The following is an 18,245-nucleotide window of genomic DNA, read 5'->3' as shown; positions in this document are numbered from 1 at the left end:
CTTTCTCATGAGAGATAAACTATCGAAAAAGAAATGGGGCAATAACCCGATATGAGTCCTGCAAAGACAAAACAGTCGCTGTAGTTGTTGGATTTCTTGGGAAACAACACAGAAACAGCATGAAGTGGTGCAGAGACGCACAACACGTTGGCCATTGTTGGGACCCGCATTGTTGGAAGTTTCTCAGAAGAGATGACGGCCCGGTTACATGCATCACCAGCTCCACGAGTATCTGTGTTAGTTTGAGATGACAGATATCAAAGATGCCGTCAGCATCACACCTCTGCAGGGCTGTCTGCTCTCTTATCCACAGGGAACACCCTGAAGAGGCTGAGCAGGAAATATTTTCAATACTTCACTTCACAATTATTTCGTCTTTCACATCAACGCATACAACATTTGCAGCATGCAGCTCATAAGACACCTTTCCCCCCGTGACCAAGTTACATCTGAACAAACACTGGGCGCAAACTTAATATCAGCTTGAGCTTTACAGTAAACCTTTGTAAGCTTGATGTATACTCTCTGCTGATTTGGTGCTTATGAGTATTTTCCTCCACAAACATGTATCAGCTGAATCAATTTCGTGGAGCCAGGAGGGATACGACTCCATCGCTGGCTGTCGACTAACTGAAACTCAACCTTTCTCTCACTCCAGTAAGATGCAATAAAGTGCAGCGTGACATAAATTGCCATGTATAGGAGAAGCATTACATCTGTCAATCACACGGAGAGTGTTTAGAAATCATCTTCATGTAACTCACAAAAAGAAAATTGCCTTTTTAAATGAACCTGCTGATGATTTATTTTACTTTATATCTAGAAGCTTAAAGGAAGAAGTTTCATTACTGCACAATTCATTGAGAAGCGCAGCATGAAGACACAATTTATAATCTGTGTTAGCAGCAGATGTGGAGGAATTACTGCCAATTAAGCAGAGAAGTGATTGTGAGAAAACCATTCAAAGATTATTATTGTCATTCTGTTGACATGTTGATTCTTTGGTGTCAGTTCTACTTAGTTTTGTGATTCTTGTGTTTTGTAGACCTTTCACAGGTAAAACACACTCAGAGAAAGATGATGCAAAATAATGTTTTATCAATTTCAGTTTAAAAACATTGCCGACACTTTAACATGTAGTATATAACATATATTATATATGTGTATATATATATATATATATATATATATAACAATATTACAGCTGCTGAGGTGGCAGTCAGACGTCTGTCATGACTTTAAGGATTTGAGGTGCTGCAGCTTCTGGTGATGGCAGAAACATTTCCCCTTGAAGTTTCAACATTGAAAACATCTTTTATTAAGTTCTTTTTTTATCATATACACGTTCAAATAAGGTAAATAAGTATTGGTCCCTCTGTAATGACTGCGGTAATGCACTCTACTGTGGGAACATAACAGATTACTAGGAGGCTGCAGTGATTTTAGTTCAAGCATCGACGTATTGAATGAGAGTTTCACAGGTTTTTGTGAGCAGGTTTGTGCAACAATGCCACCATCAATCTTTAATACTGAACGAAACTGAAAAACATGACAAACACTAGCAGAGAGAAGGACCCCTATGTTTAGAGAACAAAGATCTGACAGTGATCTGATTTCCACTTTTGTGTGTCTTTTGTTCCCACACTGAAAAAGTGAGGGAACACCAGTCTCGAATAAAACAAATTAAGATGATGCAAACTAGAGAAACAATGGGTTTCATTGACATGATAAATATTTTCTTTGTTATTTCTTGCATCAGTGTGTGCCGAGCACAGGGCAATGGGAAGTGAAAGGTCTCTTCTTAGAATACAGATTGACAGCTGATACAAAGAGGTGGTTATCCAATTTTGCACCAATCACAGAGGCAGCTTCTACAAACGTGCTGCACTCAGATGTCGAGAACACTTTTATATGAAAAGGTAATTAAAAATTGAACAAAAGAGCAGATGGGAGGGTGGGAGGGAGACAGTGACAAGGGATGGAAAGTGGTAGGAACTCATGTCAGAAGCAGAAACGTGTGCGAGACACCAGAAAGTGAGCAACAGCTCACCAATCATTCATTCTGTACAGAGTATAATTATGACTCATTAAAAAAACAGAGATGAAAAGGTTTACCGACCTCGACACCAAATGTGTGGAAATATTTCTGATGATTCAAATTCTGCAGAAGACTACATCTTATAGCACTTATACAACTTTCTCTCATGCCAACAGACTCAAAACACACACACACACACACACACACACACACACACACACACACACACACACACACACACACACACACACACACACACACACACACACACGCACACCTCGTTAGTGTCTGATTGGCAGTGAAACATCCGGAGAGGTAATTGGCACATTTCTTGTCATTAATGAGAGGAAATTGCCACATGTCAGCTGTCATAAAGAGAAGCCTGTCTTGTTGGAGACAGCCAAGTGACACAGAGTGAGAGACAGAGAGATAGAAAGATTGAAACTGAGACAGGAAGAGGAGGAGACAGAACAGAGCAAATAAGAGAGAGACAGGTAGACAGAAGACAGAGAAGAAGACAGATGAGCAGGTGCACATGCAGCCACCAGTGTGCCAACATCTATATAATACATCATCACTGAGAGGCAAGGATGGACAAGAAACAATAAAGATGGGGATTGGAGGAAAAAAACGTTACAACGAGGTGACTTTGTCTTGAAGAAGTGAAGATTCTGAATAAATTGAAAACGACCAGCTAAGCCAAGAAGTAAACAAAGAAGAAGATTCGACTGGGGAGAGATTCACAGATCACGATATACTGAATGGTATTTACAAAGATAATCAACACTGCTTAAAATGGTAAATTTAACAAACAGCCGCAGCAGACATGAAGCAACACGAGCATTCATTTGGAGTGCACCTCACTAACGTCCAATACCAGCTACTCCTTTTAGCTTCGTGTTTGGTCTCCACCAACTGAAACAAATATCTGGCTCTTAGCTTCAGTTCCTAAACGTTCCTCATGAACTCATGAAGAGTCTAAATCAAAGAGGTAAAGCTGGACCTAAATAAGAAGCTGAAAGATGCTTTCCATGAGGCCGAGCAGAACTGCAAAGTTTATCATTGCAATCGAACCGTTTCATAAACACAATGACATGAGATTAACTCTAAATACAGCCAACACGTGTAATAGCAAACCTTGAACTTTAAAACGGTGTCAGGGAAACATTGGGACTATAAAATGACAAGTAGCACCAAAATGCAGCAGTGATTTAAGTACCAGTGAAGCTGGACTATGTTTTGACCATCGTGTTCCAGCTCCTGAAAACAGGGTGCAGCCTCAGGGTCCGTCCACCGTCACTTCCTCTCCCACGAGCAAACATTATTGGCTGCAGCAGCGATGTAGGAGTAACCGCTGAGTGGGATGTTGCTGTGCTCTGCCAGGGTGTGCCAGCACAACACTAATTAGCCCAATATACAGAACACACTGTATACAATCCACTCACTTGTTAAGAACCAGTGCAAGGCAAAACCATTCATTACTCATCGCTGTTGTGTCAGAAATAGTGTGCAGCAGAGTGTGGGGGTGGGAAGGGGTGTGAAAAGAAAGAGCGGTGAGAAAGAAATGTTCCACAGCAACGTGAGAGACTCCTCTACAGAGACGTCTTTTTGAGCTCTCAAGCTTCTCCACATGAAGTCTAACCATCAATCCAAAGTCATTTATTCATTTCCCTTTTTTCACAGTATCTCTCCAATCAAGGCTTCAATGACACACCTGCAGAATGAGTCACAAAAGGTTACAACATGATTATTCAATCATCCGCTACCAGACAACAAGCCATATGCTCTGCATCTGCCTGCAATGACAGGGACGGAGCTGTGAGCTGTATAAATATTAACCAGCTTAAATGTACAAAGGTGTGATATCTAGAGATGTGACAGGAAAAATGTTAGTATGTGTGAATGCTTTTATGACCTGCTTGTAGCTGGAGTGGCGCGGCCTAGCGAGGCGGAGGGAGGGTGACGGTTAGGTAACCGAGGTGGAGTTGGCGTGGTTGGTACTGTAGGTGTCCACACAGAAGATGGATCACTGAGACTCCAGCCAGGAGTAATGACCTCCTCCTGCTCAGTCCTGCTTTTAGCTCTCCGCAGCCTGCTGAAGGAGCTCCAAGGAGAGCCAGACACCGCTTTCTCTGTTTTCTTCATCTGCCCTTAAAGTATGACTCTCGGATTCATTCACCACTTCCGAGTGGCTCAGAGTTGGGGGGGGGGCGGGGTGCGTATTTACCCTCCGAGTTATTCAGAAAATGATTATTAAAAATTTGGTGTAGAAATCCTTGTTCTATTAAACCCTTGATTATGTTTTGATGGTGATGATGTGAGTGTGGGATTTCTGCCATTATACTGTACATTTTGTGTTGAAGCCAAATTCCTTTTTGATGCATTCACATGTGGGTGGACAAATTGGCTGCGGACACGCATACATGCTATTTTATTTGAAATACTTTATAATAAACCAGTGCCAAGGCTCCGGCTTCACAAGTTGGAGAAGTGTTTGATACACTTTCTGCACACAGTCCTTGGTCTCCCCGAGCCTCCCCTGGCCTTTAGAAAGTCTTAGATGATAACTCCACCTAGGGAGAAGGCTTTTTGTGCTGTGATAGAGGTCAGAACTCGCTCCGTACACAATTCAACCTTCAGGAGCAAGGATAAACTGGAGCAGATTTACAAGCTCAGTGCAAACAGCTCAGAAAATCATTCTAAGGCGATAAAGAAGTAGTTTACCCCAAAATGAGAACTGTCTCGTTTTAGTCTATTTTTTCATGTCAAATGAAACTACCACCTGGCACACAGCAAGTCACCTTCCCTGCATGATTCCTGTTTGCTTAGAGAAATGGGATTTTGAGCATGTTATGCCCTTTTTGGTAAACAAGTAATCTGTGTTTACCTCAAGTGTTCAGGAAAAGCTGCGATGGCAGATGAGCCAGTGGATCAAAACATAAAAAAACATTTCAATATATACGTTGGACTTGCAGCTCATTCAGTCCATGTAGGAGTTCATTGGTTTTGTTTTCTAGTGTCAGTTTCCATCACATGTTGAGTAATATTTTCTTTTCTTTCTCAGAGGAGGTTTGAGGGAATCTATGCACAGAAAACCCCATGAAAGTTTACATGTAAACCTGAACCCACTGGACGTAGAGCAGTGACTCACAGCACAGCTCGCAAATGTGGAGCTATTAAAGTCAATCACAGGCTTTTGCACAGGGAAAACTGCAGTGATTGACAGGTGAGTGCCGGAAGGACAATCTTTGCTTGGTTGCCACGGGGATTTCGGTCTGGCCTCCTGACACCTTCCCTCCCGTGGGTAACCTTAGTGAAACCGTTTCAGTGGGCACTGAAGTGTTGTTACTCTTGACCTTCCCGGCACCCCTCATAACTCCACTATACTCCACTTTCACAGCGAAGAAGCACTCAGCTATTTTTTGACATGGTGACCTGATGAACTGCTGGTGGAGGTGTGCCTTTGAATTACTTATTTAGTGGAACTTGGCTTAAAATCAGCACCAATCTCTGACATTTACATGGTCTGATGTGTGAAAAGTGGATGATGGATCTCCATAAAGTGCCACAGTCAAGGTATTTGAACTCTAATAGATTTTATACATTAATACTCACTGCTGCGAGTCATTGTCGGTACATTTAATGAGGAAAAATAAATTAAGCTTCATAACAAAATCTGAAGTCCTTTCTGGACAAATAAGAAAATCTTGAATTTGTCTGTGGCTGCTGTCTGAGCTGTTCAGTTTTCTCACTTCTCTGGAAGAGGGAGTGTGAAGTAAAGATCTTTGTGTTTCATCGCTTTCTTTTCAGTAAAGCCAAAGGACTTAATCATAGCAGCAGGTCCCCTTCCCTGCGGCGCATCAATGACTCGTTACCCGTGATAACGCGGCAGGACCCCGGCTGGCTGAGGAGATGCCTGCATTAAAATCCTGCTTCCATGGAAACAGGCTCAGTGACTCACGGTGCTGCATCACCTCTGAACTCTCGTCTTTGTCTCAGAGCTGTGACAAGTGCTCTGAAATGGAGATGGAGGGCATGGCAGAAGAAAAGGAACAATAAAGCTGAATTCTTTTTGCTGTCCACTTTATGAGCCCGCCACATATTCTTAAGACGCCACTGTTGCTTGTGTAGAGGCCCTTCAGATGTTGATGAAAGAGCCTCATGGAGTTATTCATAGAAAATGATCTGCATTGAGCTGATGGAAAGTCCTCCATCCCAGTCTTTACCTTTATTACTAAAACTATGGGCAGCACTCAGCCAGCAAGCCCACGTACCAGTGAAACAGTGCACAGAGCCTTTTCTCTCCTGTTCTTAGAATAGACTCAACTGTTACATTTTCCCTCTGCTCTTGATTAAGTATATATCAAATATTAATGGCTATGGAAACGTGTAACAATGACTTTTAGGGAGCCTGTTGAGTGTATAATTTATTCAGACCATACAAGACATTTGAGATGACTGAGTCCTTGTGCTATTTCGGAAACCTCGCTCGCTGTGTTTCAGCTCTTCAAGGCCAAAGTTCCATCGGTAATGGTCGCAGGGAGAGCCAAGATAAACGCCTGCTGCTTGTTTTCTTTGTGTGTGTGTGTGTGTGTGTGTGTGTGTGTGTGTGTGTGTGTGTGTGTGTGTGTGTGTGTGTGTGTGTGTGTGTCCGTGTGCGTGTGCGTCTATTCAACAACTCATGAACTAGCTGTACTTCGGAAAATGTATGCATCAACTGAGAGTAACCAGTAAAAGAAAATAAGGGCTCCGAGTGTGAAAACCTTTTAGATGTTTGATGGGAACTGTTTCACGTGTATTTTGCTGCATCATCAGAAGAACAATCCAGACTATTCAGCATAATATTTGGTTTTCAGGGCAACAGCTCTCAGAAAACCCCCCAAAAAACTAAACCACTTATCACAGGATGTCATTATTGTGGTAAAGCATCATGACAAGGTATAATGTAAATCATCTGAAAACTGGGAAGACAAAGAAGGAACACAAGACAGATACTGGCTCACATCAACCAGCACAATGCCACGTTGTAATCTGGGATCAAAAGTAATTATGATCGAATTACTTTGATTCTGCAGAACGTTGGCTTCTGTGAGTGTGTGTGTGTGTGTGTGTGTGTGTGTGTGTGTGTGTGTGTGTGTGTGTGTGTGTGTGTGTGTGTGTGTGTGTCTGTGTGTGTGTGTGTGTGTGTGTGTGTGTGTGTGTGTGTGTGTGTGTGTGTATGTGTGTGTGTGTGTGTGGGGGGGGGGGGATTGGTTCATTGTCAATTCATTGTCTCAAACAGCTAAAACATTTTTCCGTTAAAGCTGATTTCAACAGAATGCCTTCCTGAAAGTGAATGTAAAAATATGACAAACTGTTTGCAACTATCTCAAACCATCATAACATCAGCTGGGAATGTATTCTAACAGCAGCTACCTGCAATTATTTTTATGTGTAAAAGCTCGGATGGCCATGACGACCTTATTATACTGTTAATGCTGGATGAAATGACGGATTTTCTTCATAAAACTCTTATTTTAGTTGGAAAAGACAAAGCACAAAAGTCTGATTCCTCCTTTCAGTTCATCAGTGCTGACTCTATTTCTGCCAGCTGGTTAGCCACAATCACATTGTTCAGTCTGTAGGATGGATGAATACTCTGAGGCATGTTAACCCCCCTGTTGTCCTCGGGTCCCGCAGCTGTGTTCAACCAAGTTCTATTTTATTTCTATATTTTTATATTTTTTTGGGATCATTGGTCATCATTCTTTAAAGAAACCCTCACAGCCTCGTTGTCACCAATGATCCCCAAAAAATGTGAAAATAAAATAGAACTTGGTTGAACACAGCTGCGGGTCATTTTTACACAAGGACAACAGGAGGGTTAATGTCCTCAACGGTACTCCGACATGTCAACGTGCATGTGGAAGTGAAATTGTGTGACAAGGCAGTACATACACGTGTCAGTACATGTTTATACAATGCATGTCCCTTTCCAAAAAGAATAGCTTTTCCACACAGCACAATGTCCCTTCACATACAGGCCTCATGATTAAACAAAAGTGCTGCAAAAGTATGGGTTTTATTGCTCAGCGGCAGCCTGCCATCCTGCCAGCCTTGCTCTCACTGGGCAAAGGCCTGCAGAAGAACCACAGAGTGAACTGACGGCTCACTGAAGGCCTGACAACAACCCTCTGAATCCAACCCTGACAAACCGTAACAGCTCTTCTCCTTCTGCCTTCAGCCTCTCTCATACTCTCTATATTTTTTGTGTCTCGAGCGGGTGAAATATGACAGATCTTTCCTTCACAGCGGCTGCTACATATTTCTGCAGAGATTCATATGTAACCACAGACTTAGCCCATCTGCTTTTTCCAAGGCTTTCTCTCTGGCAAGCCTGTGTGAGAAAAGGCCTGACAAACACAGATGAAAAAGCAGCATTCAGTTCTGGTTCTTTTTTCCCACTGAGGCAGCTGAGTTTGACTTCAAGAAAAAAAGAAAAATATCTTGTGAAATGGAACCGTTGTCTTTTTTAGCAGCTATGAGGTAAGCGTGAGTAATTAAAGAAACTGGAAAAGAGCCTCTGTACACACAAAAGTCAACTAGATCATAGAAGGAAAAGTAAACAGAAAACAATGACTGTTTTTAGAGAGTACAGCTTCAAGGAAAATGTTCAAAATCAATTCAATGTTTTAGAAAGGTAAAACACGACTGCCACTCATCATATTCTGAATTCTGACTTGATATGACGGAAGCTCAGCGTTTCTTGTCGAGCCAAACATTACAAAATGATTTCCTCTCCTTGCTTGTTGATGGGTAGCTACACTAAAACAACACAGATTCCTTTACCCAAATTAAAAGATGCTAATAATGCTGGGAAAAAAAATCTTCTATTTACTCTTCTCTGTACATCTGGATTGTCATAGCAACACCTTATCTCAGAAAGCATACGTGTGCCAGGATTGGACCCCAGCTGAGTCTTTAATCGCTGCACTGAGCCCATCCAGGAGCGACAGCGACCTCAGACAGGCGGCAGAATCACCAACACTACACGTCTGTTCCAGAAACACTATCAGACTGGATTGTATACGAGGAGGGTCCGCGGAGTGCCAAAACTTTTTGTCCATTTAGCTTGTCAGCACTTTCAGGGGGGATAAATGCTGTGCAGTTCCACTCACTTAACTCAGCTTTTCCAGGTCAATCACAAGCCTTTACAGAGTTCAGTCTCCACACCCCAAACTCAAAAAAACACCCTTTAACCCATCAAACCACACTTTCATCCTCTATTTATGTTCCAGCAATTTCAGCTGAGCCTTTTCAAACGCGGCTCTAACAGCGCTCTTGTGTAAGGAAGGGAGGAAGTAGAGCAGGCAGGTAGCACAGCAACACAACTGGTTATATTCTTTTTATTCCCCTCAACAGATAATTACAATTTTCTTTCCTCCAAATTGCGGTGACTGACTGATGTTCAGGAACCACGCAAATAACTTTAATAACCAAGGCAGTGGTGGAAAACTGTCCTTATCTGTGTCAGATTTATTCCGTGTTATTTTATTTCAACTTCTGAAATAGGCAAGTCCACATCCGATGTAAATTCTGCATTCATCACACTGTTTTCACCGTTTTATCTAGAAGAAGACCAAAGATGGTCATTACCGTAAATACAATACATGCTAATTAATCCACATCATTAATATGTAATATTGTAGGTGTTGGACATTTTAGCAATGTATTATATACTTTGAAAAAAATCCCAACAAGATTGATGTTGACATTTCAGCAGAAACTAACCACAAACAGTCAGTGAAAATCACATAAACCTCTTTTCAGAGAAGCCAGTTTACTGGATTTGCAGCGACAGCTTTTGGCTGAGCTTCGTATGAAGACTGCCTTCATTTCTACAAGGAACATGTCCATATTACAACTTATCTTTTCAAATAAAGCAATGTAATCATTCTAAATACAAGAGTGCACCGGCTCAGAGAAATGCCTTTTGAACCTACCTCAGCAGCTGGGATGCCTTCAGGTGGGCGACATTGCAGCAACACTTCCTGTTCAAGTGAAACTTCCTTCCCGAGAGGTTCCTGGTCAAATGTCTTCCTCAAGTCTGCAGTTAGAGACAAAAGCACACTGTGGATCAGTACTTACCAACGCTATATGTTATTTATGATCTTATTCTGAGATATGTTGAAGATTAAATGCTGAGTCAATCAATAAAAGTAACAATAAATCATTAAGATAAAAGGCTTTTAATTATAACTGCCTCTGTGAAGAACAAATAAAGACATGTTGGTACTTAAATACTGGAAAATGTAACACAGAAAAAATGGCTTATCTAATCTTCATCACAGACACATCTCTCGGAGTAGAAGGAAGGAAAACGGGGAGATGAGGATGACTTGCCCTCTAATGAAAAAACAACATTTTTGTGGCATGAGAGCCCAGATGGAGAAGTGCAGGAAGGTAAAGAGGAGCTGACAGGCCGGGATTACTGAAGGTGTCATGCTACACTGGAACCTGAAGCCCATTAGACATATATCATGCTGCCAGACCGAGACAGGAACGGTGGGCATCATGGAGAGAGGGAGGGGGGAGGAGAGGAGAGGAGAGGAGAGGAGAGGAGAGGAGAGGAGAGGAGAGGAGAGGAGAGAAGAGGAGAGGAGAGGAGAGGAGAGGGGAGGAGAGGAGAGGAGAGGAGAGGAGAGAAGAGTAGAGGAGAGGAGAGGAGAGGAGAGGAGAAGGAGGAGGGAGGAGGAGAAGGAGGAGGGAGGAGGAGAGGAGAGGAGAGGAGAGGAGAGGAGAGGAGAGGAGAGGAGAGGAGAGGAGGAGAAGGAGGAGGGAGGAGGAGAGAAGAGGAGAGGAGAGGAGAGGAGAGGAGAGGAGAGGAGAGGAGAGGAGAGGAGAGGAGAGGAGGAGAAGGAGGAGGGAGGAGGAGAGGAGAGGAGAGGAGAGGAGAGGAGAGGAGAAGAGAGGAGAGGAGAGGAGAGGAGAGGAGAGGAGAGGAGAGGAGAGGAGAGGGAATTAATGGGGAGTTTCAGGACTATTTTGGATCTTTACAGTCACTGAAGCATCGAATCTACAATCAATCCTCCAAACTCCAGTTATATCGTCTCCTCAACCTCCTCCTCAAAAGACATATACGTGATATGTGACATCAATATGATGGAGAGGAATATGTGAACAATCCTTCTTAAAAAGGCAAAAAACAAACCAAACAGTTTTATAATGAACCTTAAAAACAAAAGTGCAAACAGGTTCATTGGTTTCTTTTTCAACCTACACGGGAATAAACCGAAAAATGAGCCTTTTTCAGCAACTCAATCTGTGGAAAGACATTTCTCCTTCACAGAAGGCTTTTAATATAATGATGGACGGATACTGATATTGGGAACAAACATAAAGAAGATATCTATCATATTAGATATCTCTAAAATAGCACATTGATTTTGAATTGAGTTTTAGATGAGAATATATTATTGACTGAAAGCACCGGCAGATGTACAGTAGCACAGATTGTATGGCAGAGTTTCATACTTCAGAAGTTGAAACGAACTGCACTTAGAGTAAATCTCTTAAGACTCTAAAGGCTCTTGGGTGCAGTGTGTTACAGTATCTCTATCTATAGTGGTAAATAAATGCTCTTCAGTGTCTGGAGGGATGCTATGTGCAAGGGTACAGTACAACCGGAGAATAATCACCTGCAATGAAAACAGACATCTCCAAAGACTGATCAGATTTTCAGTTTCATCATTTGCTCTCTTTTTGTTCGTTATCAATAGATCCGATCGATCCGGGAGACATTATTTCAACGGCTCTGCATCCCCGATAGGTGAAACTACATCAACCTGGAAGCACCACAGAACACCTAGAGTAGTTTTAGGGTTCATTCTTTGGAAAAATTAACCTTAAAATAACAAATTCAATGAAAGCTTTTGTCCCAGTTCAACCTGAGAGTATGTATGTCTTCAGGGAAATATGCTATAATTCCACAAATTTCAATGTATTATAAAAGCTGAAAGGCTGAGTGTTGAATTGAAAGCAATTTCCATAAAAGTCTTGTATGAAATTAAAAGCAGCGATGGCTGGAGGGCAATGTTCTTTGACAGAGGTTTGTGGAATTTGGTCCAAGGACACAAAAACTGATTTTCTTAAGACAAACGGTGTTTGGCAGTCAAACTGAGTGGGACGTTAATGTGCCACAGTAAAAAGTTACCATGGCGACAATGTGGAGAACATTTCGCAAACCACTGATGGTATAAAAGAAATTATCTACCATTTGGTGTGCCAACATGCAAAATGCACCAGGGGCGACCTGTGTTACTTGGATTCATGGGAACACTGATGTAATAACATAAAGGGGGAAAATTAAAATTAGCCATTTAATGCAATTTTGTAGTCATTAGAGAATGACTACAAATCTGCCATTTTGAGGAATTCAGCTGCCCAGGTTTTCTAGTTGGCAACTTAAAGGTCAGAAATGAAACGTATAACCTGTATATCCCATTCAAATATTTCCATATGGCAAAATCTTAGGGAATGACTACAAATCTGCCATGAGGAAAAACTTTAAATTCAGCTGACCATTTTCCAAAATTTCACCCTTAGTGGCAGAAAGGTTCCCAAATAGCATTCACTGACATTTGTGAAACCTGGGTTGCCCAATCAAAGCAGTACAAAGATACAAATATTAGGGAACTTTTCAAAAGTGACAATTTGGAACTTTTCTGCCACGAGTTGACAATTAGGAAACCTGGTTACTCAATTTAAAGGTAATTCAAATTGCAGACTTTTTTCATTCCCAAATATGAAATTCCAAATGTTGGTGCTTCATATGCTAAATGTTTGGTCCAACCTTTGACCCACTTCAGCCATCGTCTGAGAAAATATGAATGTTCAAAAGGTGCCATTCGGGCACACCTTCCCAACTTGGACTGAACCTTGGCAGTTTTATGCCGACTGGCACCAAAGAGAAGGAAAGAAGCATCCGTTCGTTTGACACCTCGAGTGACAATTACCCTCATGTTCAGCAACCAAAGTGTCATGTAAAAGGAAAGGAAAGGAAAGGAAAGGAAAGGAAAGGAAAGGAAAAAACAAACAGCAAAAAGGTTTTGTCGTTTTAAAGCTGTAGAATCATTCCGCTGGTTGTATCAGAGCTGCAATGTAGAGATGGATCCTTGTTCCAGTATGACAGGTGTGGGGTTATTCAGTCGCACATTCTCCTACACTGTGATACACTTCAGGATTTACTGCATATGAACTACAGTCAAATCTAATCAATTTTATTTGATTCCTCCTTATAAAGGTATGAGAGAATATGCAAAGTCCTCACCGGGTACCTGCCTGGCTGCTCAGTGTGCAGTATATCAGCCGGCCATTTGGTGGTTTAGAATGAGCCATAAAGCCTAGCAGCCACTTACCGGCAAAACGGTCCACAGCATCCTCTAGTTATGAACAAATATGTTTCACAACGGAAGATCAAGTAAAAAACCCAAGCAGCCAAAACAAACACAAACATGTTTTTAGATAGCCTTTCAGTTTTGTTGTCAAAAAACCTACAGTCCTTTTTTTTAAATTTCTTCCTTGAGTGTCAAACCAGAGCTTGTTAGTTTCACAACAACCACCAATGCGGAACATAAAATGTACTTAATAGCTTGAATTACACACTATCAGTATTATTGGAGTATTTTAGGCCACTCTTGTGGGTTTATATGAAATATTCATGCTTTTATTACTCATACTTCTTGTAGCAGATCATCTATAGCTTGTTAAACTGGAATTAAACACCCGATACGTGCAGTATTTTTTTCGCTATGATTTGCAAACCTTTGGCATTACTCCTGATGAAACAGTAGGCTAAGTAGCATGCAAGGGATTATTTTGTGTTATATATTTTTATTGGATGTGGGTTTAAATTATGTTTCCCCTGTGGAGTCTCTCCTGAACGGTCCCGCGGCCCACTGAAGGGTGTGGGACCAGCTGAGTCGACATTCCTGTGGGAGCCACACCGTTCTCTCCTCGGCATACAAACACTTCCAGCCTCGCAGGCCCACAGAAAGACACACATGACAACCATTACCTTAAGTGGATGTGTTTGGCTACTTGTCATGCTGAATTACAGCAGCCTTAGATTTCAGAAATGGTTTCTTCCCTGTAAATCATTAGCCACTGGTCCAAAGGACAATGAGGACTTACTATGTTTGAATTTTAACCATTAGTGAAATCACTCAAAATACAGCTGAGGTTTTACTTATGTTGTAAAAGTACAAGGCCACAAACAGACAAGAAAATCAATTTCCAGCTTTCTCGGTAACGATTACCCTCCACCAGACCTTTGAAAGGCAATTTTGTTGATTTGATTAATTTATTTAATTTGCCTCTGTGAACATGCTTTTATTAGCTCGCATTGGTAAGCAATCACTGGACCCCAAAACAGGAGACCAATCAAACGGTTTTGTGGAGGTCACATGAAGGAAAGGCAATCACAAGGGGTTTACATGTTTGCTCTTCTTCCAACTAGCTCTTAAAATACTTTTAGCAAGACCAGCCTGTTTGCAAGTCTGAAAGCTATTTCTTGAGCACAGCAACCTCTTAACTCGCCGGTGCCGACTGTGACTCACCGTCTGATTAAACTCTATATGTTTAGATGATGGGAAAGGAGAGGAAAACAACCCCAGTTTCCATTAGCTTAACGGGATCCAGTCTGGCTCTGACAAGAAGACTGCCTAGAGAGAAAGCCCAGCAGAGGAGCTAATCCATTCAGTGGAAGCTAATGGGAGGGGAAGAGGGGTCCATTGTGATTTGAGGGATAGGTTAGTGCTGGCAGGCTGCTCATCACGGGCGATTATATGAGGTGGAGCAGCGGGAGTGGGCTCGGTGGGAGACCGAGAGGCATGATTTTGATTCACCACGCTAGTATAATAGAGGCAGTGACAAGAAGAGTTACTAGTGTTTGAAATAAAGAGAATACATTGAAACTTAGAGAAACTGTGGTGAAAACTTTTGGATAGAAACTTGGATGATAATGATATAAGGATGTAGAAAAAGAATCAGATGAGAGAAGAAATCACAATGCATTTAAATTGAATATTTCAGGTGAGAACCTTAAATACTGAGTCTGCAGTGTGCCATCTGTTGCACTGCACAGCGACAATGAAATCCTTCTGACAGCGGCACTACGTTTCCAGCCAAACGTTTCTGCTGATATCCTTACCCAGAAGTGTTAAAAGATATCTGAAATAGACTACCGGCACATTGCAAGTGGGTGTTGCCTTTTTTTCCTGTTTGCCACAAGTCAAAACCAAAGTAACGAAGTTGGGCAGGACTTGTCAGTCAGAGTGAAACGACTTGACAGGAGTTGGAAGTGCAACGATCTCGCCGATACAATAAAATATAATAAAATATCCCTTCATGTGAATTTTGAGAACAAGTTTGTTACGTAAAGGTGTTGCGTTGCAAAAATGTTGCCTCGATGTCAAAACTATACAACTCTGCTTTCTGCCATTTCTTTCTGGGGTTTCATTACATTTCAGTTTTTCCATCGGCACATCCTTTGAGGAACAGTTAAGGACAGGCTTGAACTTCAGAGCCGGCACTGAACGTTTCTCATTACTTGGAAAAAAACTGTTGTGCTTTTCAGTAGGAGGAAAAACACACAGACGGATGACAAATGATTCACATAAACATGCACCAGAGCCTCTCTTCATTGTATACACTACTTCAGCTCTCTCTTTCCTTTGTGCTTCGTCTCCAGATGTATATTGTAACCAAGGAAACCAATTCCGATGCTACTGGCTTTTTACCAATTCAGGTTCAAAGGGACACTTGAGTCCCATGTTAGTAAAAACCTTTTTTCCATTGCTACTATCTCCAGAATCTGTGACGATAAACAAATCGGTCTGCGAGAAGCATTTTCTTGGCAGCCGAGAGGTTTTGTTTGGAAAGGAATACAAAGATGAGACAGGAGATAACGACTGAATGATGGTCTGAGGAGGGGGATGAAACGAGGGGAGAATACTCACAGGCGATGCGGACATGGGATTTGCGGCTCTTGGTGGTCCCAGCAGAGCTCCAGGCCACACACTGACACCAGAAGTCCTCCGGTCCAAACAACTCCTCCACCTGCTGCCGAGTGATCTCTATGCTCGCCTCTCGCACTACCAGGCCTGTAAGGGAGGACAGAAAGGAATGAAAAGGAGGGAGAGGGAGGAAACAGGCAAGGAGAGAGGACAAGGATAAGATATGAGATACAGAAAAGAGGAGAAAAAGAGGAGGAAATATTAGAGTTAAAGAGAAGAAGGTGAAGAATGACAGAAAGTTGGAATTAGTACATATGAACAAGTGAACATGAGAATCGAAAAGAGAAATATACACTATGATATCACACATACTAACATCAGACAACATGTATTTATGTCAGTCTGGCCTGATTCTGGAGCCAGAGCTCTGAGCTGTTTGGGTCTGGGCCCTGTGGGGGAGGATTCTCAACGTCATGGCAAGCTCAATCCTGTTTGCTAACTCCTCTGATTACTGCTCATCTGGGTGCCAGGCACCAAACAAACAAATCACCACCAAAACAAATGCCTCCACCCACAGCTGCCCCTCGACAACAGATTGCGCTGCTGCCTCAGTGTGTGTGTCTGTGCACGTTCATGTGCGAGTGCATATGAATTGTTGACATACATACATGTATGTATGTATTATGCAGAGAGAGAGAGAGCATTCGCTGAAGATACAGATGCTTCTAATGCAATATCACGCTTATTTAAGCTCCCGATCCATCCTGACTGAGTGGAATATTTGTGGCACGATTCCACGAGGACAGTTGTGAAATTTCAAAGTCTTTGTAAAAACAAAAGACAAACTGCAATTTGCACACATTATGAGACACTTAACACACCACGCGTGAGCAGAGTTGGATCTGAGAGAAGTAACATGTATACAACATATGTATTGAGATGGTCTCTGCTGCTGGACTCCAGAACAACCTGCATTTCACATGGATCCATGTTTTAAACACAGTAGTGCAGCAACAGTTGCAGATTTCTAAAATAAAATTCATGCTGAGAATATCCTGCCACTTCGTTCCCAAAGTGCTGCTCTATTCGGTTTAGATACGGGAGGTTGAGTGGACTCGATGTTATTTTCCTGGAACGGTCATGCTCATGTACCGGGTCAGCGACGATGTAAAAGTGGACCAGAACATTCAAATTATGCCGAGTCTCTGACTGAAAGGCCGTTTGTGTGCCGAGGGAACATTCCCGACACCAGCACCAGCACCAGCACCACCATGTTGTTTGTATACCAAATACAGACCTTTTCATCAGTTTTACAAACCACAAGAGCTGTCATACCAAGCAGTCTTTTGTTTACAGTTGTTAGTCATCCAGTTTAGGTTACTGACTCGCTCTGTACAAAGTTTGGTTTTAAGGTGACAGAAACTAACGGCTTGTTGCAGTTGTAGCAAATTAAATGTTTTCTTTCCTTTCCTTTCCTACAAAGTATTCTTGCACTGTTCTTGTACCAGCTGTCATGTGCATATTAATGACCTGCCTGTAATATAAACCAAATACTGTCTAACTTCCATCTTTTCCCACAAGATCGCTGGATGTGTCAAAAGCTTTGTCTCATTGGTACGCGACACATTCGCTAGTATGAACAATGTATTTACATGAAAAGTGATGTGTTCATGTTATATATGATCAAGTCACAGATTTCTTACTGTATGTTTTTGCACATTGCAACAGCCAAAGTTTCCTCAGTACACATCACGGCCTCTAATTTGAAAAGGATGGTGACACTGGTGTCTCTTGACGAGACACAAATTAAAAGGGCAGCACAGAGTGCATACTAATTCAGACAGGGGACAGTTATGGAATTAATGATTAATGGGTTTGTTGTCAAAAGGCCAAAACAGTTAGTTTTTAATAGAGCTTGTCCAAAGGTATGCATACTGTTTTAACTCGTGATCCATCTTCAGCTACTGTTAATGTAGGTGATTGTTAGAAGCCAACAAACGCTTGATTTGCCTCGATTTAAGCATGATGCCTCCTTAGTAGTCCAGTTTTTATAAAACTGAGAGGCTAACAGTGACTGATTCAACAAAAGTAACAGCAAAGCTTTGTGTTTGTGCTAAGCTGATAATGCAGCAGGTAGAATAAAGTAAGTTAAGTTGATTTAGTTGTGCGGTTTACGAAGCACTGACAGTAACAATAACTACTGTTGGTGTCAA

At 41.9% G+C, this 18,245-nt stretch overlaps 1 protein-coding gene across 3 annotated transcripts in view; it reads right to left on the bottom strand.

Moving 5' to 3' along the window:
• unc5cb (unc-5 netrin receptor Cb) overlaps positions 1–18,245 on the bottom strand; it is a 110,048-nt gene that overhangs the window by 25,847 nt on the left and 65,956 nt on the right. For all 3 annotated transcript variants that reach the window (XM_069172512.1, XM_069172519.1, XM_069172521.1), the window contains exons 3-4: positions 16,036–16,179; positions 10,021–10,124 (exon numbers count right to left, since the gene is read on the bottom strand). In XM_069172512.1, the coding sequence (XP_069028613.1) occupies positions 10,021–10,124; positions 16,036–16,179 (248 nt within the window). The remainder of the gene's footprint in view (positions 1–10,020; positions 10,125–16,035; positions 16,180–18,245) is intronic.

This window comes from Embiotoca jacksoni, unplaced genomic scaffold (genome assembly GCF_022577435.1).
Source record: "Embiotoca jacksoni isolate LCO1_2020_lvr unplaced genomic scaffold, fEmbJac1.0.p SCAF_10, whole genome shotgun sequence".
Lineage (NCBI taxonomy): Eukaryota > Metazoa > Chordata > Actinopteri > Embiotocidae > Embiotoca > Embiotoca jacksoni.
This window is presented reverse-complemented; position numbering and strand designations above follow the sequence as displayed.